Source organism: Aptenodytes patagonicus, chromosome W (genome assembly GCF_965638725.1).
Source record: "Aptenodytes patagonicus chromosome W, bAptPat1.pri.cur, whole genome shotgun sequence".
NCBI lineage: Eukaryota > Metazoa > Chordata > Aves > Sphenisciformes > Spheniscidae > Aptenodytes > Aptenodytes patagonicus.
In genome coordinates this window covers 4832169-4856603 of record NC_134981.1, presented here as the reverse complement: position 1 = coordinate 4856603, position 24435 = coordinate 4832169, and the positions used below count along the sequence as shown (strand labels likewise).

Below are 24435 nucleotides of genomic sequence, written 5' to 3'. Positions count from 1 at the left end.
TGTCTTATCAAATGGCCTCAATGTCTTTAAAGCTGGCTTCAGTCGTGCTGGGGGATCTGGAGGAGCGACCAGGGAAATTCCAGGATTGCTTGACAGGGGCACCGTGTGGGATAGGAACTGCATAGGCAATGTCCTGGAAGAGGCCATGAACTGCTTTGCCGAGATGCAGAGGCAGACAGAGGAGAAATTTCGCATGTGGATAGAAAAGCTAACCCGTCTTGACACGGATGAAGAAAGCAAGCAACAACTGGAGCCCAGGGAACCTAAAATTCAACTAGTTGGCCAAAGAATCCCCCCTACCACACAGTCAGGGGCTTTCATACAGATGCCTGATAGCCAAGTACTTCCACAGCAGTCGTTTAATTCTTACGTGGGCTATCAAAATGTCGATGCTTCGCTAGAGTTTCCAGCGACTTTTAATAACAATTTTCCACCTATCTTTCCAGAGAATGGGAATATTGCAGAGCCTGATCTGAATCAATCATAAACTTAAAGTCCGATCTTTGCAATCTTGGTGTTACTTTGGATTATGCTAAAAACAAGGTTTGCTTTTCTCTTCGTATATGTTTGTTTTGGTTTTCTCTTTTGGGTTTTATTACCATGGTATGGTATATTTTTTTTTTAATTTATAGAGAATATATATGTAGTTTAAAAAAAACCCCACAGTATACCCACGTGCATGTGCCAGCACACGCATACAAATACCTTTAAAGGTGTGGGGGGGAACCACCCTAAGGTTTCATCACCAAACTTGGGAAAATATAACTTAGAATCCTTGTTTAGATACCCCAAAATCAGTAGAGCTATGTTTGTTACAACAGGAGCATTCAGAGTATTCATCTAAATGCTCTTTTTGCATGTTAAAACATTTATATAAGGAAATAAGTTTTATATTTAAAGATGTAAAGTACCCTAGAGAACCAGCCTAGATACAGACCCGTAACATTTCCTTAACTATCTGTTTACTCCCAAGTTTTGCAGCTTGAACACGTCACACGTTAGTTTTTTCTTCTTCCTTTTTAGGCAGAAGTAATAAATAAGTTTACTCTAAAGATTTAGCTATATATAACAAATGTTCACAGCTGATTTTTTGTCTCCCATTTAGTAGTTAATTTTCTGTCCAGAGTCTTTATTAATGTCACTGCTGTGTTGCACATGGCATATTTATGGAAGCAGCTATCTTATATTGTGCACACAAATACGCACATGTATACATGTATATGCGTTCGGTTTGGGTGGAAGCCATCTCCTCTAATTTTAGGTGTCTAGTTTGCTGTTCTGTGGATCTCCTTCTGAGTCAACGGGAAGAGATAAGCCCCTACAAAGGATACCTCCTGGCAGTGTCTTTCTCTTCCATTAGTTGTCTAAACCTCCCTTATAAACAGTTTAGAATAGATAACTTTTGACTAAAGTTAGGTGAGATGAATCACACCCAACTGCGTGTGCATGCATGACCTGTGCACGCAAAGCGCTGCTGCTTCCTTCTGTATATACGATCAAACTGCATCCTTCATGCTGGAATAAAAATAGTCGTGTCAGTCCTAAGATAAGCAGCCGTCGGTGGATGGATTGAGTCTTGGCACAGGAATTTAAAGGAAGGCTTGACAGTCAGATTAATAAACACTGTGGTGGTCTGAAGGTAGGGGTTGCTGGTCTGGGTGACACAGCAAGAGCTGCTTCTGAACCACGTCTGAATGCCGCTGAAGTCATTATTTACTTGTGATGGGGAATGCCAGAACATTAGTTTCATTTAAATAATACAATAACTTGCTATTGTGTGGATTTTTTTATACTGATAGTTATCCTGAATAGGCAGGCTTGAAACTGTGATGTTTAAAGTAGGATTAATTTAAACTATATATTAGAAATCTCTATTTAATTCTTACTATTATCACTACACACAGGGATTTTTTGGTCACCTCTCCATTAATGCCTTTCTTCATGTGAAGTAACTTCTCCGCAACTACCAAAAATGTACATTTATCATCAGTTAGAACTTGCTAAAAGTTTCTAATTCAAATGAAAATTCTAATAATGGAATTTGAAAGTCTTTGCAAAGACATAGTTTAAGTAAAGAGAACACTATAGGTCTCCTTTAGCTCTGTTATTTTGCTTTTTAAACTACAGTCACTTTTTTCCCTAATTATTTTAGTGTAATTCCTTTTCTTCCTGTTGGAAATAACCACTGTATCTTCTGTAGGTCTGATTTTTTTTTTATCCCCTCCCTGAAGTCAGTGGGAGCCTTTCCATCAATTTATATGGGGGTTTGGATCAAACCTTTAACAGGAACTCAAGAAACACTTTTTGTTATCAGTATAATACTAACACTGGTGTTTTAACATTATTCTTGGCCCAGACTTACTTTTTTTTTTAAGTATGTGATGCCTTCATGAGGAAAAAAAAAAAGAGGTTAGAGAGCTGTGTTATTTTCAGAGTAACTGTTTGAAAGACTATGCAGGAGATAATTTTTAAGTACTGGAATAAATTCTTTACAAATCACCTTCATGCATAATTTTGATACAAAGATTTTGATATGAACTTGTAAGAATACTCCCTCGTCTGACGTTGTGTGCATTTTTAACTTAACTATAGGTAAAAGTTAAATGAGTTATTTTATGTTTGATTGCAATTTAATAAACTCGTCCTCGTGTTTAAAATTTAAGATCCTTCAGGGAAGATTATTTGCTGATAGTTAAAAAAAATCAGATCCTTCTGGTGTTCATAGATTTGAGAGATATATATATATACACACACACCTTATGACGATGATAAGAGCAGCATATTTTAAAGCATGACAACTTTACAAGTCTCCCCGTGCATGCAGAAGCAGCTTTTTGCAGTGACTGGTTTCTTTTAATGTGTAAGAGTCACTTAACTCAGTATGTCTGTAAGCATGCCCTTAACCTTTTTTATAAAATAGTATATATGGAGCAATTAGATGTTTCAAAATGAATTGTGTAAGGAGATCAGCTGAACTTATTTATCTCTCAGACTGAAACGGACTTTTACGTATTGATCTCATAAATGGATAATAACTTTGTTAGGGATTTAGCCAGTGAAATTTCTGCAAACCTGCAATATCTTGATTAGGTAATCTCTGGGGAAAAAAAAAATTGAAATCATTTAGTGTATTAATAGATAAAAATTTGGATTTGGTTACTATAGGCAAAAATTAAAAGCTTTCAAACATTTTTATCCATTTGTGCTAATTGTTTATTTTTTTCAATTCAAGTAGCTATGAATGCGAAAGAACAAGCAGAGGGTTACAGCAGTTGGGCATACAGACTTTAAAGCTGTAGTCTTTCTAGGATAAAATTATTCCACGGCACGCAAAAGACTGAGGGAATAGTTCACATTAGATATAATTTTAACTTAATTTCCCCACAAAAACTACCTGGTGTTAAGAACACCTGTGCAAGACCAATGGTTGTAAATGGTTTTGTAAATGGCTAATATTCTTTTATTTGGTTGCTCTTTTCACTTGCCTCAAACCTGGAGCCAGATCTTCAGCTGTCATAAATCAGCTCCTCTGAAATGAAAAGCGTGCGTTGATTTACACAGTTGAATATTCGGTCCGTTAGCTTGTTTTCCATGTTTCTCCTTCTAGGAACTGAGAAGGGACCCCCACCTTTCTGTTGTTCAGGTGTAGTATAACCTACCTGGTGAAGGATTTGGCAGGCTGTGCAATGAAACAGGAGCATCTCTCTTCTTGCTTTGTATTGTGAATCTGAAAGATGCAGGGCACTGAAGAAACCAACCTTCAGATACCAGTACTAGTGATGAGTCTGTATTTTAAATGTGTGCGCGACAGTCTTTGGCGTCGCTTCGAGAAAACAGATCCCTAATACATAATTTCAGATTTATTTTTTTTTCTCCTGGAAATATTTTTGCTATATTATATGGCTGCAGTTAAGTCTGTCATGATTTCCATTATAAGCTCTTATTTTCAAAGGGCTTTGACTAGAAACTTTCAGGGAGTTAAAATTTCTTCAGCTGAAATTTTAACAAAAATTTTAATCTCATCCATTCCATATTTCATTAAAGCAGTCTGACCTTATTTAAGACTTTTAAGATTATCAGAAGGAAACTCCTACTTTCCAACCCAGAGTTACGTTTTGAATGTATGTTTATGCTCACATCTCAACTAATTACTCCAAAACCACCAACTTTAACAAGTAGAGGAGAAATAAGTAGGAGTTTTGCGCAGACCTGGAGAATCACAGATGGTGGTTTAGAGTTTCTCTCATTGCCCTAGGTTTTATACTTCAGAATGGAGTAAAGAAACATTCTAGTTTCTTTAAAGAATTTTCCTTATCTTATGGTTTGAAAGAGTAAATGCATCAAGTCAGATCAGCTGGTGTAATTCCAGGGAAGATGGTGCCAGATGAAACCCAACTGGCTTATTCAAGTTTCTATATTGCCATTTTTAATACCAAATTATGTGTTTTCAGTGTGGCAGCTGTTTGCATGGGAGTAATTGAACACCCCCGTGACTGCAGGGTCGGGATTTAGTAGCAGGTGAAACACAGCTACTTGGTTAGCATTTTTTGTGCAAGCGCACAAGAAGTTAAGTCTTTACATAAAGACCCGATTTAAATGTCGCTAAATGTCAAACTGACAAGGCAGTAAATGAAAAATTAAAGGATCTGCTCCTAGAATTGGACCCTGTGTAGGAGTCCTTGGAAGTCCAGGGGCTTTAGTGCGCAGTGTTTTTGCAGGCTTGGCTGCAGGTTCTTCCCCAAGCATTTGTGCCGCTTCCCTCCCTCGAGTGGGGCTTGGTAAGAAAAAGGAATTCCACCCTTCGCACATCGTTTTATCTGAGGGTTTGGGGTTTTGCTTCACATGCTACTAATAAAACATCTGAATTTTCAGGTTTTATTTAGGGGAAAAAAAAATTAAGGTAATTTACAATATAAAACAAATTCAAGTAAAGGCAGTGAAACTTTATTCAGTGTTTCTATTGCAAAAAAAATAACAGCAGGGTGGAAAAAAAAAATCTTAAACCTTTCAGATATACTGCTCTTCAGTGTTATTTTTAACAGTATTAGGACAGAATAATTCAGGCAGAAATATACATCTCTATTTTTTTTAAGTTCACAGTGTCTTTCAGTGTTTTTGCAGGATTGGTAGGTTATTTTATCTGAGCTGCTAGAGTTAAGACTGGAGGACCAATCTTAACTTCAATGAAACGGGATTATATTTGGCTGTTATTTTACAAATTGAAATGTATTTATTATCACTGATTTCTCTTGTTAATATATTTTGTTTCTTCCTGTATCCACATACTGTAAATCTCTTTTTTAAGTAATATTTCAAGGGCATTAAGAAATTAAATCCCAGCCCTATTAAAAGCAGTAGAAAATTTCTACTAATTTCAATGGGGCTAGCATTTCACCTCATTAGAAATTGAACTTACTCTGCAGTTTTTGGTCAGAGAATCTTTCAGCTGACTTTAAGTGGGGTCTTTGCCTGATGAGTGTGTGTAAATCAGGCCAGTTGAGTAGATGTTTTTAAAATAATCGAGATCTGCGCTGTGACCAGTGCAGTTACATTTGGAAGCATTAAAACAGATGCGCTGTGTAATTTGTACTGTAGGAGCTAAAATATTCAGGCTGATTGATAGAGATGGACAGTACCTTGCAAAACACGCAGCTAGAAACCGGTCTTTCTCACAAATTTTATTAGTCTCATAGTGTTAGGTCAGCAAAATGAAGGCACATGGAAAATAGGCTTATTAAGTTAGAAACGATTTCAAGTGCTCTGTTAAATCTCACAGACTGATCAAGCAGGGGGGTAGTCTGGACCATCAAAAGTTTTGCATCGAGGCTGTACCGGTCCTTCCATGGCAAGATGCAGTTTGTACTTGCAAAAATGTGATGTTTTCTGGAGGGATGCGTATGGCGTGCGTGTTTGCCTGCCTTTTTCTAATGTAAGTCGTATTTACATAGGGAATCTTTTTTTTTTTTTAAACTGTCATAGCTATGTAAGAGTAGGGTGTGATGGTTTCCAAAACCCTCCTGATACACTTTTGCAAGAAAAACTGGGGAAGAGATCTGGCTAATGTATCTGCTTCCATAATTAATGAATCATTAGGTGGCATCAGGGAAAACAAATCCTATCATGGGATATAAAGTGCACACCACTTCCTGATATTTTCAGTACGCGGCTACGTTCCATGTGCCTTTGCTTAACGCACAATGAAAAAGACTTTATTATGCCTTTATATATATAATTTGGTAAAACAAATCCAAGATATTTTCCATCTAGTCATCAAAAAGCCTGAAAGAATGAATGTTGATCAGCAAGACTTGAATTTCTGAGATGTCTTTTGCTGTGATATATTAAAAATGATCCAGTCTCAGAACAGATACTCATTTGATCATGTTGTTTTGATTTTATTATTTTATTATTATGGTAAAAAAAAAAAACCAAACACAAAAGCTTTACTGTGTGAAATGAAGGAAAATGTGAGGAAAGTGGATTCATCGCTAACTTTTTGTTCACTTTATGATTTTAGAGAGAATGTTGTTACACTACTTTTGGTTTTTTTATTGTATTTACAATGTATCCTTTGCCTAACCCTGTAAATTTTGAAATGTAACTACTGTAACCTGGAATAAATAAATAAATATAAATAGTAATTAAGCGTTTCATGTTGCTAAACAACATAAAAAAAAGCACAGATCTCCAGCCCCACACCCCCCTTTGGGAATTGTTTTAGGGTTCAGCTGGTTTATGCCATTTGAACTGCACATACTTTATGAAACCGCAGCTCTGGATCATGTTTTAAATAATACCAGGTTTGTATTGTTTATCTAAAACAGAAAGACTGTCACTTCAGCCTGTAGTCTTGTATATGAAGCCTTTCTGTTTGGATCAAAGTTACTGATGTGTCTACTGTAAAACTATCTTGGCAAGTCACTTGAGATGCATCTTCTAGGTTTTGGCACACAAAATATGATTATTTTGATTACTGTAATGATCATCTGATCTTAAAATTTATATAGGTATTCAAGTCCGTTCTATGTTTTGCTTAATCTTGAAGTAAATGGAGTTATCTCTTAAATTTAAGCGTCAAGTGTAAATGAGGGCATTCTTAGATCTCTTATTGTTCTAAAATGTCTCAGTATTCTTTTGTTGTATAAAAATAAATGCAGTTTAGAGTACTGAGATTGAGCCAAAGCAGTGCCTACGTTCACAGTGAAGATGCAGAGGTGAGGCTGGAAGAAGCCGTGTCTCCTCAGGCTCGCGATTACCTGGACACTGCTGTGTGTTGCCTTTTTAGCTTTTGTGTGTTTCACGAAAGCATTCCTAAACACTATTTTTAAACTCCTCAATAATTTACCAGTTAAAAATACCTCAGTAATTTGAGGGGAGTGGTGTTTTCGGCAAAGCTGAGCTCCTCTGCTTGTTAGCCTTGAGCAAGCTGCAAATCTCTGCGTGCCTCAATTTCCCCCATAGCAAAAGGAGGTTAATAACCACCTCGGAGCTCTTTGAGATCCACTAATGGAAAGCTTTTTGTAAGAATAAAGTGCTGTAATTATTATTGCTATTATTATTGTACCTGTTCTGTGTGTGTTAAAGCTTAGGGTGATACTCACACCTAAATAAGGCTCCACGTCTCCTCATTGCAAAGACACTGATGATTCCAGAGGGTGGTTCAGACCACCAAAATTAGGCTTTTAATTTTGAAATTCTTTCCATCAGGATAGTCCTCTGGAGAGTTCGATCTTTTTCCTCTACTTGTAGAGAAAATAGAGCGAAGTTTAAATCCCATCCCTAAGGCTGGAATTCATTTTGCTGAACTTCAGCAGGGTAGAAGTTAGGTGCCTTGTCTAAGGTGGTTGTCTAAGCTCTTTCTGTTGATGGGGAAGGAGGGGAGATGACGATGTTCCAGGCTGCAATCTCCAGGCTGAGATTACTTGACCCTGAAGTTCCTCTCTCTGGCTGCGGTGGGAGTGAGTTTAGGTGATGAGCTTGGCTCTACATGCCTAAATTTAAGAAAGCTAAAGAGAAACAGTGACTTAAAGGATGAAATTCAGGTTCTGCTAGCTAGTATCTTTTGTATCTAGTATTAAAGTACTGCTGCTCATTGATACACAGCCGTTTCAGCGCAAAGGTATGGTGCTTCTTACAGGATTGCTGCTTTTAACCTACAGCTGAAATTTTACGGTTGATTCCCCCTTCTTGCTTGTGCTGCCATTATAATGAATTAAGGGATAGTAGGAGCGTGGATCTTACAGCACGGTTTAGACCGCTGAATGTTGAGATGTGGCTCTGTGAAAAGCATGTGAGCGGCTAGCAGATAAGAAATTACTGGATTTTCTACGCTGCAAGCTTAAAATAAAAATTGACATGTGTAGACCTGAATTTTTGTGCATGTGGCTTCTGATTCGGTTGTCCTGAGCGGAATTAGTTTTGATGAGCTGTGTAAATTAAGGGAGAATTGGACACTTGGAAACGCTTGTCCCCATGATGACCTCTGCCTCTGAATTCTTTAAAAAAAAATAAAATAAAAAAGCAGTCTTTCCCTCCCCCTGCTAACGTTAAATGTCAACAGCTGTATTTTGCTGCTGGTACTTATTAACTTTCAGCCTTGTCTTTTTCAAGCATTTATTGCTTTAGAAATGAATTAAAGCTTATCACCAGGGAAATATAAGTCTTCCAGCTATCTTGGCTTCTCAAAAGACGCAATTTTTCTTAAATAGATTGTTTAAATTACTGACCAGGGAACCTCCTAATTGTGCTACATTAAATTTTGATTCTGGCATGGTTTGTTTTGGTGTCTGTTTTTCTAGCTGTTGAAATCCTGTTACAGTCAGTAATTACGAGGAGTGGCTCTATTGTAAAGACAAGATGATAAGTTACAACTGTGGTTGTAGTTAATCCTTTCACCTTTTCAACCTGAAGGCATTTTTTCACTTATTTCCTAGCTGAAGCCAGTTGTCCTTATTTCTTGGTACCACACGTTCACTTTGCATCACATTATCGGATGATCACATAGTTGGTTAGGGAAGTATTATTTACTTCCAAATTTAACCCTTCCTGTCCCGTCCTTGTAGCACTGAAAAGGAAACAGGCTTTTGGGAATGAAGGATTTTTAGAGCATTTTTTTTTAATATGCCTTCGCTGCAACTTTCATCTAGTTGTAGTTGTCTACACCTTATATACTGGTTTATTTATTGTTGGTTTTTTAACACACGTAGGCATGTATTGCTTATTTGTTCTTTTATACATGCTGGGAATCCTAGGATTTGTTGCAGCAGTGTCGCCATTATCTTGGCCTCGTTGGTCATTTACTGGTGATAGATATGGATAACCCTGGTGTCAGGGGCCTTTCATTTCACTTCCAAATCTGATCCTGAAAGGCAAGGCTGAGAAAAGCAAAAATAGATCTCTGCTGTGATTGCTTTGTAAACAGGCAGCTTGTTTTTTTCCAGATTGTAAAAATTGGTGGCTATTACACTGATAAATATAATTACGGTATGTAAATTATATTGAAAATATTTTTGTCTGTTTGATGTATACTAAATTTAAGCTAAGTTATAAGGTGTGCTGTTTGGAAGTGTGGAAGATACAAGAGTGGAGCTACAGATAACAAGTTTATGCTTGTATTTCCTACTGATGAAGACTTTCACACAAGTTATTTCTATGGGTAGGTGATGAGAATATCACTCTGCATGTATATACATTTATTATACATTTTTGCATGATTATACATGTAGGAGTGGTACAATTTTGACTTGAGACTATTGGTGCCTTTTGTCCAAATATAATTTTACTTGTGTAGACAACATTATCGAAAATCAAATTTCGCTTCTGCTTTTGGAGATCTTAGTAAGAAGCGAGAGAAACCAACACCTGAAGAAACAGTACCTAGCTCCTGAAATTTTAGATAACCTCTTGAAAAAATGGTCAAATAGTCAATATTGTACTTGACCCTCGTATCTTCTGCACTCGACTGTTTATTTTTCTAGATCACATTATATATGTTCACGCTGAACTCTGATGATAAGACTGAAAGAAAACATGCCTCTCATGATTCAGTCCAGTTGTAACTTCTGCATGATTAAATTATTAATCATCGGCTTTCACAAATAATTAACTGAACATCAGCCAGCTTAATTTTGAACTTGGTATTCCATTAGTTTGTAATTGCCTTTTAAAAAGACAAAGATTGCCTTTCAGTTAATTATCGGGACTTCTTTTCCAGTCATAATCATCAGCATTTCATGTTGCGAACAGTTTGGTCTTTAATACATTGACATTTAACTACCCATTTATTTTTGTCGGGTCTGTTTTAAGTTTGTAATATAACATTGTTTTATGAAATTGTTGTTTTGGAGGCAGATCTGATCGGAAATATTTTGTGAATTTCTTCATACCTTGTTGCAAAACTGATCTTTAGTACGACTTAAGCAATATGGTCGCTCTTTAACGAAGTGTGTTGCTAATCACAAAATAGGCGTTTCTTAAAATAGTGGGTTGAATTACGTTTCAGGGACCAAGTTACAAAAAAAAAAAACACCACAAAACCAAAAAATCCCTCCCTAAAAACCTCAGTAGAAACAGATTTTCAGAGAACGAAATTTGAAACTTTTAGTTCATCGTGTTCTTTCTGTCTTCGACAGGCACTTAACGCTCCTAAAAGAAACCAATCTTTCCTGAAAAGTCTTTCCATTTTATTCTTTGTGACTTTTAAAGATTTCTGTAGCCATTTTGTAATTCTGAAGGTCCTATCTTCCTAAACACGTTATTGGTTTATGATTATTTTATATTATCCCACACAAACTACACCCTCTATGTATCATACCCTTAACAAAAAAGTCCTGCAGACACTCAACTGCCAGAACTTCCTTGGAGTTAAAGCATTGCAGTAGCAAAGCAGCGGAGCTTTGGCCCAGCCTGTTTTTCTATTTCATACTCGGGGTTTTGTGGATGAAGTCTTAGCCCAAAGAAAGTTTTGATTCTGCCGTTTGGGGAGCGGGAACTCCAACCGCGTTCATCCACTCTGAGTCGATAAGCTATAGCTGAGATGAGGCATCAGAGTTAAAATGCGCATCCTTTCAGAATGACGATATTTATCCGTTCTCTCTTTGCTTCCACATTAATCATTGTCTTGAATACGACTTTTTTCCGAGCCTCTTCTGTTTCTAGCATGCTTTCCAATTGTAAGTGATTTTCATTCCTCACAAAGAAAATAGTCCGTCCTAACAAAATAGACCAAAACCAGCTTTTTGTTATTCCTCAAGAATAGGTTTCAGAATCATATAAGCAATTTTCTCTCCCTCTTTCCCCCTTCACTTTGGTGGCCAAAAATGCATATGGTAATCATATTGAATTAAAAGCATATTTATCGCTGCACGTTACAGTTTTGTTTCTTGTTATTCTTGACCTTAAAAAAAAAAAAACACCAAAAAACATTGCCATTTTGAAAAATTCCCCTGTCCTTGACAGGTAAATGTTACGAAAGGAAAGTTGCCTAATGTTAAATTTATTGTCACTGGATCAGTTATATCAAAAAGTTAGTTTTATTCAATCAACCCTAAAGTAATGTAAACTGTCACTTGAGTTTTGTAAAATTCTCTAGATAAATATCTTGTCTTGCCAAATTTAATGTCCTGTAACTTATTTTTTATTTTGGACTGAAGGTTTTATCCTTTTAAGATTGTAAATGTAACGTCGTCAGATACGGAGATGTTTATGTGTTAATGTAAAAGATAATACACAAATAACTGATACATTGATAAACATGTTTTTCTTACATTTGTGTTTTCTGTGTATGCAAAGGTTAAAATGTCTCTGTAATCTCAGACTATGTTCATTAACTGAAGTTTAATAATTCATATAATTTATAGTTCTTTAAGAGCTTCATGTAGGAGATTGCATTAATCTTTCAACAAATTATTTGTACTTTTAAAGGTGTCTTTCACAGTATGCTGACTTCTAATACGCTTTGCTTTTCTCTCTTTCTGCAGATGGACCTCCAGTTGTAGCTCATTATGATATATCAGACACAAATTCAGACCCAGAAGTGGTAAATGTGGACAATCTGTTGGCGGCTGCAGTAGTTCAAGAGCACAACAATTCTTTAGGAAATCAAGACTCGGGATCTACCTGGAGAACCAGAGGGCTGCTAGATGAACTGAGTGCTGATACAGGTTTGTTTAAACTCTCTTCCTCTGACGTTTGTTCCAGCATCTCAGTTGGTGTCTCTCCCTTTCTTGCTTTCAGTATTTTTGTAGTTTATGCAGCTTTAAAAGCTCCCCGTGTGGATTTTGCAGTAAAACAATACAGGTGCTTATTAAAAAAGTCTGACATTTATTCTAAAATACAACTGATAAAAATGGACAAAGATTCCTGCAATGTATTTTTGACACTAATTTTCTTAATTATTTTTTTCTCCTTCTTTTCCCTCGAATTACTTCTTGGAACTTAGGTCTGGGGTTTTGGTGGTGGTTTTTTTAAAATGAAAGTGAGCTAAACTTGTTACTGAATGGTTGATTATGACGACCCATGCCACCACCTAGTAAACCAATTATAATCTCATTTTAAGTATTGTAGTTGTCTGTGTGTGTCTTTTTTTTTGTTTGTCTCTCCATTTCTTTAGAATACAAGCATTAATTATTCCCATATTCCATCTGCATTTCTAACATACCTTAGAAAATTGGGCAGACCAGCATCAGATAAAGATGAAGGGTGAAAAGGCGCTGGTAAGTGGGCTTAGCATCAAGAGACAGCAAAGAAATTTCTTTCAAGAAAGCAAGAGCGGGAATACTGTGGAAGAGTTCAGAGACGTTCACGTAGCTCATAAAAATTGTTCAGCTTCACCAAGTGCTTGCAACTCTTCACTAACAAAAGAGTTCAGCAACAATGTGAAATGCTACTGTGTTTTGGATGCAGAGAGCTAACGGAATATTTCCTATCGACCTCATCCCGTAGCCTTGTATGCCAACGTATTGCCTTCCTGTCCACTCATTTTTTTTTAATACCCGTGTTAAGATTTTTAGCTGCATAAGAGAGTCTTGCCTGCAGTGGTGGAGCAGAGCAGGGTTTTTTTTGTTTCATGCTGTGTCTTCCAAATGTAAGCCTGCCAAAGGGCACCTACGCTGGAAGTGTCCTGGTAGCTCTGAGCTACTTTTCAATGTCTATAAGGCTTAAAGAAGTAGAAATATGTGGCAGGTTTTGAAAGAAGTGTTCCATTATTGTCTAGTGGACAAGTCCATTATTTGAATATGAGAATCTCTGTTGCATTATTTTCCCTGTGCTCTGTGGCTGGATGTTGTTCCAGCCTTTTTGAAGCTAGCCGGTGTTTTCCAAGCTCACTGGTATTGTTTGCAGGATAGCAGCTGACTGATAGTTAGCTATTTGACCCCTAACAAGCCCTCTCCTTTATAAAGTGGTTTATTAAACGATTAGAACAGCTGAAATTAACTTTATTATATAGCACTAATGGATTGGTACTTCAAAGGAGTGTAAGGAAATAAAAAGTAATGTTTCTTACTAAGCTTTCTTCCACTTTCCACTTACGAGTACAATGCTGTGATGCAGGTAGAAATTTGTCTTCCTTCCTCCACCTGTATCCAAGGGGACTTGCAAGGAAGAGGTTGCCAGGAAAGAGAAAACTAGAAAACTTCAAGAAACTTCTTCATCCTTGACCCTATGGGAACGTGTCCAGACAAATTTGCTCCTGGTGCTATGGCCATTTCGACGTCTGAAAGGATGAATCTCTTTTTCTTCCTGCATACACCTTGCCCCAGAGCCCTGTAGCCTCCATACGCCTCTGACTGCACGTTTGTCAGTACTGGCCTTTTCTTACCATGTCTGGGATTGCACATTTGGATAGCAGAATTTTCAAATCTTACATCTTGTTCCCAAATTTAATCTTCAACCAGTATCTAGTTTAACAGACAATAAATGATGTGTTCCCATGGGAAAATAACAACATAAGCTTTATCTAAGTGAAAAATCTTATTAGGACACACTATCACATCTTTGTGCATGGACAAATACCTTGGGCTGTTTTGCAAGTCCTGATGTTGTAGGGCAAACAAAATATCTCCTTTGGGCATCATCCTAATGTTTGTGCAAAGAAATTAACAACGTAGGCATGTTATTAGGCATGAAATTTGTATAGCCAGAGGCTGTAAATCTATCTGTATGCTATAATTCTGATTTACACTCGGCTACTGTTGCAATATTTACTCTGCTAATGATGGTTTCTCTACTGCTAATTACCTTTTTGTTCTCTGAACTTAAAACTATGCATGAAAGCTCTTTTGGGGCTCTCATTTATACCTCTGGGGATTCATTTGGGGGCTATTTAAGAGGTGGTCTGCTTTGCCTCTCTGCCAGGCGTTACCCTGTCTAGCAAAGGGTGCAGAGTGGTGGTACATCATTAATGCATTAATACAACGTATTAAGGCAGGTTGATACCCATACCAGTTTGCGTGAACCAGTGACCAAGGATTGTGTTGCTGTTCTGCTGCCTGTGCTGTAGCAGCAGTGACGTTCAGGAGCGGGGCGATGCGAATCACTGGGGCGGTGATCATTTAAAGCTCACAGTTTGCATTGCCAGCACATGAATCAAAGCCTCTGAGCACTTCCATTTCATGTTTCACAGTGTGCCCAGCCGCTTCTATTAAAGAAATCCCAAGCACAAATACAAATTGGGGGATGAAGGGATGGAGAGCAGCCCTGCCGAGAAGGACTTGGGGATGCTGGTGGATGAAAAGCTGGACATGAGCCGGCCACGTGCGCTCGCAGCCCAGAAGGCCAATCGTATCCTGGGCTGCATCCAAAGCAGCGTGGCCAGCAGGTGGAGGGAGGGGATTCTGCCCCTCTCCTCTGCTCTGGTGAGACCCCACCTGGAGCACTGCGTCCAGCTCTGGAGCCCTCGGCATAAGAAAGACACGGACCTGTTGGAGCGGGTCCAGAAGAGGGTCATGAAAATGATCAGGGGGATGGAACACCTCTGCTATGAGGACAGGCTGAGAGAGTTGGGGTTGTTCAGCCTGGAGAAGAGAAGGCTCTGGGGAGACCTTATTGCGGCCTTTCAATACTTCAAGGGGGCTTATAAGAAAAACAGAGACAGACTTTTTACTAGGACCTGTAGCGATAGGACAAGGGGTAACGGTTTTAAACTAAAAGAGCGTAGATTCAGACTAGATAGAAGAAATGTTTTACGCTGAGGGTGGTGAAGCACTGGCCCAGGTTGCCCAGAGAGGGGGTGGATGCCCCATCCCTGGAAACATTCCAGGTCAGGTTGGACGGGGCTCTGAGCAACCTGGTCTAGTGGAAGGTGTCCCTGCCCATGGCAGGGGGGCTGGAACTTCAACCCAAACCATTCTATGATTCTATGAAATATCTGTGACCCATTTGGGGACTTTCTGGCCATCCGTGATATTTGCCAAGAAATGTTCAGCTGAACTGTAACGTTAGGAAAAGTCTGCCTGGGCTATTAATTCGTTTTAAGTTCAGCTGAGAAATCTTTTTCGTGTTGTGAGGTGGAAACTCCTCCTTCGGGTACATGGCAGCACACAGGTTTCCTTCCCTTCCTAACCCTGATCGGATGTTGCACCAAGGGTCATTGCTTTCCAAAAACTGAACGTGCAGTATGGCCTGTGCCCCTCTATTTGCTTGCATCTTTTTCAAATACTTTAAGCAGTCATTAGAAGGTTTCCCTGGCACTTGTTTTAAGTTTAATTTCTTCTCTCTGTGTCCTCTTGATCTACCTGGGGGTATAATCAGTTCTGCATATTCTCACACCTTTGAAATTCAGTGCATCATTATTGCATCCTCCTCCTCTCATCTTTGAAGAGGCTGTCCAGTCAGACTAGATATACATAATATATTCATCTAATCTCAAATTTCCTGCTCGATAAATGATTCTTCCCCTGTGTAATACAGCTGAGTGAGTGGTTTCCAAGAAGGAGGTAGTCTCATTCATCTGCTTCAGGGCTGCCCAGCATCCCCCAGGTTACTGCTAAAGAGAGACAGTAGAAGTAATCTTTTTTTGTTTTTTGAATTAAAAAAAAAAAAAGTAGAAGTTATTTCTTTTTATTGAAATCCTATTTTTTAATTGATTTTAAAAATGTGTTTATTTTCTGTAAAACAAATAATTTTGGCTGGCTTGTGTTTTCCATGCAAGTATTATTTAATATGTCACAACACAGCTTCGCTAATTGTGGTGAAGAACCTTCTTAGCAGTACTTGGCAGAAAAGACAAAACCTGCCATACTCGTGAGTATTTAGAAAGGACGTGTTGTTTGACAGACTGATGAACTGGATAGCATTGAGGAACTGTAATAAAAAACCAACACTGCTGTATATGGCACTTATGAAAAACAGATTTTTTTTTTTTTTTTTTCTCCAAGTATTTGTAATAATGTTACGAGCAGAAGCGTGAAGCAGCACGACCGGACACTGATGGGTTTGTTGGGTTTTTTTCATTGACCCGTTTCCCTTGGTTGGTTGGTTGGTTTTAAAAAAAAAAAAAAAAAAGGCATTTTCATTCTCTTTGGGGTGTGTGTGATGTTTCTGTCCAGGCTATAGGCTTTGCTTGCCACAGTATCATTGAATTTGATTTATTGACAATAGATTGTCTTGTTTCTTTATTTCAAAGAGGTTTGGGCACAGTCTAACTCTTAGCACTGTTGTAAAATAACAGCTGGAAAGCCTAATTACGTCAAGTGTTCTTGATGCAATAGTTGGGCTTTGCTCACACTTGTGTGATAACACCATCGCTAGAGCTGTTGAGACTGGATAAGTCCAGTGGTCATCCTGTACCAGGTGATGAACTGGAAGTTGGATAACTTGATCTAATAAGATTTTGCAATCTCAGTGTTTCATTTTTTTTTTTTTTTTTAGCTTGGGAAACTCCTTTTCCAGCTGATTTGGGAGTTGTGTAAGCTGTTAAACATTGGCTGTATTTGCATTTTCCCCATCTGTAGGTCATTTGGATCCAGGCTTCCTTGCAAGTGACAAAACCTCTTCTGGTAATGCCCAAATCAATGAAGAAATTAATATCGCCTCTTCTGATAGCGAAGTAGAGATTGTTGGAGTTCAGGAACATGCCAGGTATTGATTCCTTTTTTTAGCTCTAATATTTCTTTCATTTTATCAGAATATCTGTATTGCTAAAATAAATAAAGAAAAAAATTGACGACTTCTACTTCCGTAGTTATCCATCCATGACTGATGCCCAAAAGGTAGCAAGCGTTGCACTTGTTTTTTCTATTCTGCTGGTCACGGTGATGTCAGAGTGTGTTTTTCTTTAGAACATTATCAACTTCATATGTGTTCAGATTAAGCTTGTGATTCGATATCAAACATTAACAGGCTAAACATATGTAGTATTAAAATACCAAATATAGAGATACCAAATTTACGTACATCAGGAATTCAGATTTTAAGGGTGTAGTGTGAATATGCAAATACATAAACAAAAATATTTGTGTGGGTTCTTGTTCCCTTTCAAAAATGTTCACTTACTTTAAGCATTTAATCAGCTTCCAGTTTATTTAATTAATCAGTAGTAAAAATACTATAAAATAAATATAAATACTATAAACTTTTCAATGGCTAATGTCATAAGATAGCCCCTTTATATTAAAAATTGGATCCTTATGAATCTTAGTTTTATTTCAAGATACAACAGAGTTCAAACCCCCAAAGTAGATGAGGGTAAGGAAGCCAAAGGTTTCTCTCAAGCTCAGATAGAAAGCTGTCCAGCTGTGCTTCAGCTGTTATTCTTGATAGGCATTTTTTGATGTTGCCCCTCACTACAAGAAGGACGTTGAGGTGTTGGAGCGTGTCCAGAGAAGGGCAACGAGGCTGGTGAGGGGTCTGGAGAACAAGTCTTCTGAGGGAACTGGGGTTGTTTAGCCTGGAGAAAAGGAGGCTGAGGGGAGACCTCATCGCTCTCTACAACTCCCTGAAAGGAGGTTGTAGCGAGGTGGGGGTCGGTCTCTTCTCCCAAGTAACAAGCGATAGGACGGGAGGAAATGGCCTCAAGTTGCGCCAGGGGAGGTTTAGATTGGACGTGAGGAAAAATGTCTTTACTGAAAGAGTGGTGAAACATTGGACCAGGCTGCCCAGGGAAGTGGTGGAGTCCCCATCCCTGGAGGTATTTAAAAGACGTGTAGATGAGGCACTTAGGGACATGGTTTAGTGGGCATGGTGGTGTTGGGTCGACAGTTGGACTCGATGATCTTAGAGGTCTTCCAACCTCAATGATTCTATGATTCTGTCTTTAGTCTATGATCTTTCCTTGGCTTAAGGTATTATGAAGCAGTTGAAGACGACTGGCATTTTCATATAGTATGGAGGGTTAATTTGGTGGAATAAAAGCAAGTTAAAACAGTATACAGACAAGGGTTTTCTAAAACTAGTCTGCTGCCTGCTTGATGCTTGGAGGTGGAAAAGGGGTGTGAGGGACAAGGAACAGAGCTGTTCCTCGTTGTCCCTTCACTGCATCTTTCTTGAGGGAGGGCAGAAGGAAGGTGTACAGGACCCGGTTTCCCAGGCAGGAAACTGTACAGATAGTGTGGGCACAATCCAGTGCTGTTGGATGTGAAAAAAGGAAATTTTAAGATGCTGAAGGAAGGGAGATTTAGTCTTCACTTTTAGAATAGTGAAAGTCCTTGCATGGCTAACTCTTTTGGAAGATACTAATTCCTTAGGAAGTAGCTCTCCTGGCTGTTTATCCAGCAGACCCAGGGCTTAGAGGAACTTTGTCCTAATGATAAGCAGTGTGGACTTGTCCTCCACTACTAGTTTGTGTAAATCCGTCTAGCACTACATACACACAACACTTCTGCTTGAGGTCCTGTCCCCGTTTCGGCTGGGATAGGGTTAATTTTCTTCCTAGTAGCTGGTACAGTGCTGTGTTTTGGATTTAGGATGAGGATAATGTTGATAACACACCGATGTTTTAGTTGTTGCTGAGCAGTGCTTACGCAAAGTCATGGGTATTTCGGCTTCTCATACTGCCCTGCCAGTGGGCAGGAGGTGCACAAGAAGCTGGGAGGGGGCACAGCCAGGACAGCTGACCCAAACTGGCCAGAGGGACATTCCATACCATGGGACGTCATGCTCAGTACAGAAACTGGGGGGAGTTGGCCGGGGGGCAGCAATCGCTGCTCGGGGACTGGCTGGCTGCCGGTCAGTGGGTGATGAGCGGGTGCATCACTTCCCCACTCCCCTGCTCCACCCCCCCGCGTTTTTTGTTTTTCTCTCTCTCGTTGTTTTACTTTCCATTACATCATCATCATTATTATTATTATTAATTATTTATTATTATTTCAATTATTAAACTGTTCTTACCTCAGCCCATAGGTTTTCTTATTTTGCTCTTCCGATTCTCTCCCCCATCCCACCAGGGGGGCGGGGAGGGTGAGCAAGCGGCTGGGTGGTGCTCAGTTGCTGGCTGGGGTTAAAGCACGACAGGTCCCCTGTTGAAAACCTTTCCATGCTGCTTGCCTCGATAATAATTACCATGTACAAGAATGGAAATGTTAAGTAAATGTGGAGTTGCTGTTTAAAATCAGTTTATCTGGCATCTCCTGAAGACTAGTTCTTACTGGCTCCGTTGAATACTCGCACATTTGAGTTGTTCGAATCCTATTTAGAATTTTATTTCTCTTGCAGGTCTAGGCTTGCAGTTATGAAGTATTGATGGGCTTCTGACAGGGTTGTCGTTTGGAAAAGGTTTAGGTTTTTGATCAGTATTTTTTGCATGCTTAGTTAGTATGGTGTTTGGATTCAGTTCTTTTGCTCACACTGTTTTTTTTTTTTTATCGTGCCACGTATTCCATGTTGTCGTTGGACTGGTGTGAGTCATGACACCCTAGAGTTTGTCCATCATTTGTAGTTTTTCAGATTGCTAGTGAATTGGTGGTGTTTTTCATCATTGGAATATTACTTGGCATCTACTTAGGACACCAAGCCTTGTTTTTCAGTTTGTTTAATTTTTGTCCAATAGATTTTTTTTTTAACATGCATGTGTATAAAACAGTCTTCCTCTTTTTTTCCAGTTTGTTTTTTTTTTCTTTTTTTTTTGGTTGCCTTTATTTGGTATCTTCCCCTTAGCTACAGATTGGAAAGCATGTTCCCTAAGCTAATGTTTGATTGAACATTTTGCTATTGGCTGCTTGTGTGACTTGTTTGAGGATAAACACTTTTATTTTTGTGAGGTATCATTTCTATGAGATAATTTATAGCTTGCTTTTTGTCATCTTCAGGGAGAAAAGTTAGTGTTAGCTTTGCCTAAGCATTGAGGACTGTTCTGTATCAGAACGATGGACCATAGTCCCTGAGACCGAACATCGTATTTAGTTTGCTTTGGCTACGAGCTTTTCTTGTCAGTTATGCTTAACAATATTTCTTCTTAAAAGAAAGCTTTTTTTTTTAAAAAAAGAAAAAAAAAATCCCCTCTATTTGTTAGAGTTCCAGTCTCTTATTACTAATTCTTTGTAGATACGTACTTTAAGTGTGTATTTTTAAGACTGAAGAAGTAATAAAAAAGTAATTCTGAACATCCTATCCAAAACTAAATAGCGTATCTGAGAAGGAAATGAGACATTTATATTCAGAGAAGTTAGAGCTCGGAGAATGAGATTTTTCATTCTATTTCATGAAACTCTAACCAGAGCCAAGAGAGATGAGCATAACCTAAATAGTTCTGGAGAAAATAAATTGCACTACCTTAAATTAAAACAAATAAAATGTAAATGTCAGGGACGTCACTAGGAAACTTCCTGGCCTGGTACGGCCCTTGGACTACTACCCATTACTGCTCTTCCACGTGGGCGGCGATGAAGCCCTAACGTGTAGTCCAAGGGCAATCAAAAGAGACTTCAGGGCCTTGGGACGGCTGGTGAGGGAATCTGGAGCACAGGTTATTTTTTCCTCTCTCCTTCCAGTTGCGGGCGGCGACATTGGAAGAAACAGACGCACCCAGTCTATTAATACATGGCTCCGTGGCTGGTGTCACCGCTGCAATTTTGGGTTTTTCAATAATGGGATGGCCTACACGGCACCAGGCCTGCTGGCATCAGATGGGATTCACCTTTCTCAAAGGGGGAAGAGGGTCTTTGCTCATGAGCTAGCGGGGCTCACTGACAGAGCTTTAAAACAGACTTGAAGGGGGAGGGGGATGATATCAGGCTTGCCTGTGACAAGCTGTGGGATGACACGCCGAAGTTAGAGGGACGGGGTGCTAGCGAGAGTCTTCAGCCTGTTGCTCTGACGTGCTGGCTACACTGGAGCGCACTTGAAGTCTTACGGAGATGAGCCAGGGACTTCTGAGGTGACAGGAGCCAACAGGGAAACACCAGTGAAATACCTCAAAGGAATTAAGGGCTGTTCCCCTAAGAAGATGACACTGCCAACAGCCCAGCTGAAGTGCCTCTACACCAGTGCACGCAGCATGGGCAACAAACAGGAGCTGGAACCCACCGTGCTGCTAGAAAGCTATGACCTAGTTGCCATTACTGAAACTTGGTGGGACGAATCCCATGACTGGAGTGCGACTATCAATGGCTGCAAGCTGTTCAGAAGGGACAGGCGAGGAAGGAGGGGCGGAGGGGGTGCCCTCTACATCAAGAAATGGATAGAGTGTGAAGAGCTGTCTCTGAAGAATAGCCACGGGCATGCTGAAAGCTTATGGGTAAGAATTAGAGAGTGAGGCAACAAAGGGAACCTTGTGAATTGGTGTCTACTACAGGCCGCCCAATCAAGGGGAGCCTATTGACGAAGCCTTCTTAGAATCATAGAATCATTAAGGTTGGAAGAGACCTCTAAGATCATCGAGTCCAACCGTCAACCCAACACCACCATGCCCACTAAACCATGTCCCTAAGCGCCTCATCTACTCGTCTTTTAAATACCTCCAGGGATGGGGACTCAACCACTTCCCTGGGCAGCCTGTGCCAATGTTTAACCACTCTTTCAGTAAAGAAATTTTTCCTCATGTCCAATCTAAACCTCCCCTGGCGCAACTTGAGGCCATTATTTCCTCCCGTCCTATCGCTCGTTACTTGGGAGAAGAGACCGACCCCCACCTCGCTACAACCTCCTTTCAGGTAGTTGTAGAGAGTTCTTACTCCAGGTAGTTCTTACTCCAGCTACAGGAGGCATCGCGCTCTCAGGCTCTCATCCTGCTGGGGACTTCAACCACCCTGATATCTGCTGGAAAAGTAGCACGGTGAGCTGTAGGCAATCCAGGAGACTCCTGGAATGCACTGAGGATAACCTCATAAACCAGGTAATGGGCAGCCCTACCAGAGGGGATGCGATACTGGACCTGTTGGTCACCAATGCAAGTGAGGTAATCGGTGATGTCAAGATTGGAGGCAGCCTGGGCTGCAGTGACTGGTGGAGTTTGCAGTCCTGAGGGATATGGGTCAGGCAAAGAGTAAAGTCAGGACCCTGAATTTTAGGAAAGCCAACTTCCAGCTGTTCAAGGAGTTAGTCAATAGGACCCCCTGGGAAACTGCCCTCAGGGACAAGGGGGCAGAACAGAGCTCGCATATCTTTAAGGACGCTTTCCATAGAGCTCAAGAGCTCTCAGTCCCCAGATGTAAGAAATCAGGCAAGGAAGGCAGGAGACCGGCATGGCTGAGTCGAGACCTGCTGGCCAAACTAAAGAGCAAGAAGGAAACGCACAGGCAGTGGAAGCGGGGACAGGCATCCTGGGAAGAGTACAGGGACGCTGCCCGGTTGTGTAGGGGTGGGGTCAGGAAGGCCAAGGTGTGGATGAAGCTGAACTTGGCACTGGCTGCAAACAATAATAAGAAGGGCTTCTACAGGTATGTCAGCCAGAAAAGGAAGGTAAAAGAAAGTGTACCCCCCGATGAGCAAGACTCGCAAACTGGTAACAACGGATGAGGAGGAGGCCGTTGCAACAACTCAACTTTTTTGCCTCAGCCTTCACTGGCAACCTCCCTTCCCACACCTCTCGAGTGGATGGACGGCAAGGCACTGTAAGAGAAGGTTCATGACCACCTGAGGAACTTGAATATACATAAGTCTATGGACCTGATGAGATGCATCCCAGAGTCCTGAGGGAATTGGCGGATGTAGTTGCCAAGCCACTCTCCGTGATAGCTGAAAAATCATGGCAGTCAGGCGAAGTCCCCGGTGACTGGAAAAAGGGAAATTTTGCACCCATTTTTAAAAAGGGTAGAAAGGAGGACCCTGGGAACTACCGACCTGTTAGCCTCACCTCTGTGCTTGGGAAGGTCATGGAACAGATCCTCTTGGAAGCTATGCTAAGGCACATGGAGGACAGGGAGGTGATTTGAGAACAACCAGCATGGCTTCACCAAGGGCAAGTCCTGCCTGACCAACCTAGTGGCCTTCTATGATGGAGTGACTACAGCAGTGGACACGGGAAGGGCTGCAGATGTCGTCTGTCTGGACTTCTGTAAGGCCTTGGACACGGTCCCCCACAACATCCTTCTCTCTAAAATGGAGAGGTATGGACTTGATGGGTGGACTGTCCGGTGGGTGAGGAATTGGTTGGATGGTAACATCCGGAGGGTAGTGGTCAATGGCTCAACGTCCAGATGGAGACTGGTGATGAGTGGTGCCTCCAGGGGTCTGTACTGGGACCAGTACTGTTCAATAGCTTCATCAGTGACATAGACAGTGGGATCGAGTGCACCCTCAGCAAGTTTTGCAGATGACACCAAGCTGAGTGGTGCGGTCGACACGCCAGAGGGACAGGATGCCATCCAGAGGGACCTGGACAAGCTGGAGAAGTGGGCCCATGTGAACCTCATGAGGTTTAACAAGGCCAAGTGCAAGGTCCTGCACCTGGGTCGGGGCAACCTCCAGTATCAATCCAGGCTGGGGGATGAAGGGATTGAGAGCAGCCCTGCCGAGAAGGACTTGGGGGTACTGGTGGATGAAAAGCTGGACATGAGCCGGCCACGTGCGCTCACAGCCCAGAAGGCCAATCGTATCCTGGGCTGCATCCAAAGCAGCGTGGCCAGCAGGTCGAGGGAGGGGATTCTGCCCCTCTGCTCTGCTGAGACCCCACCTGGAGCACTGCGTCCAGCTCTGGAGCCCTCAGCATAAGAAAGACACGGACCTGTTGGAGCGGGTCCAGAGGAGGCCACAAAAATGATCAGGGGGATGGAACACCTCTGCTATGAGGACAGGCTGAGAGAGTTGGAGTTGTCCAGCCTGGAGAAGAGAAGGCTCTGGGGAGACCTTATTGCGGCCTGTCAGTACTTCAAGGGGGCTTATAAGAAAAACAGAGACAGACTTTTTACTAGGACCTGTAGCGATAGGACAAGGGGAATGGTTTTAAACTAAAAGAGCGTAGATTCAGACTAGATAGAAGAAATGTTTTACGCTGAGTGGTGAAGCACTGGCCCAGGTTGCCCAGAGAGGGGGTGGATGCCCCATCCCTGGAAGTCTTCAAGG

At 40.6% G+C, this 24435-nt stretch overlaps 1 protein-coding gene across 2 annotated transcripts in view; it reads left to right on the top strand.

Annotated features, from left to right (window-relative positions):
• The window catches only part of LOC143171868 (protein ARK2N), a 50440-nt gene that overhangs the window by 22806 nt on the left and 3199 nt on the right, over positions 1–24435 (top strand). The window contains exons 3-4 of one of the 2 annotated variants that reach the window (XM_076360985.1): positions 11979–12161; positions 16953–17079. In XM_076360985.1, coding sequence (XP_076217100.1) covers positions 11979–12161; positions 16953–17079 — 310 coding nt within the window. Of the gene's footprint in view, positions 1–32; positions 3975–11978; positions 12162–16952; positions 17080–24435 lie in introns of those variants that run through there. The other variant, XM_076360986.1, reaches the window with a different exon arrangement.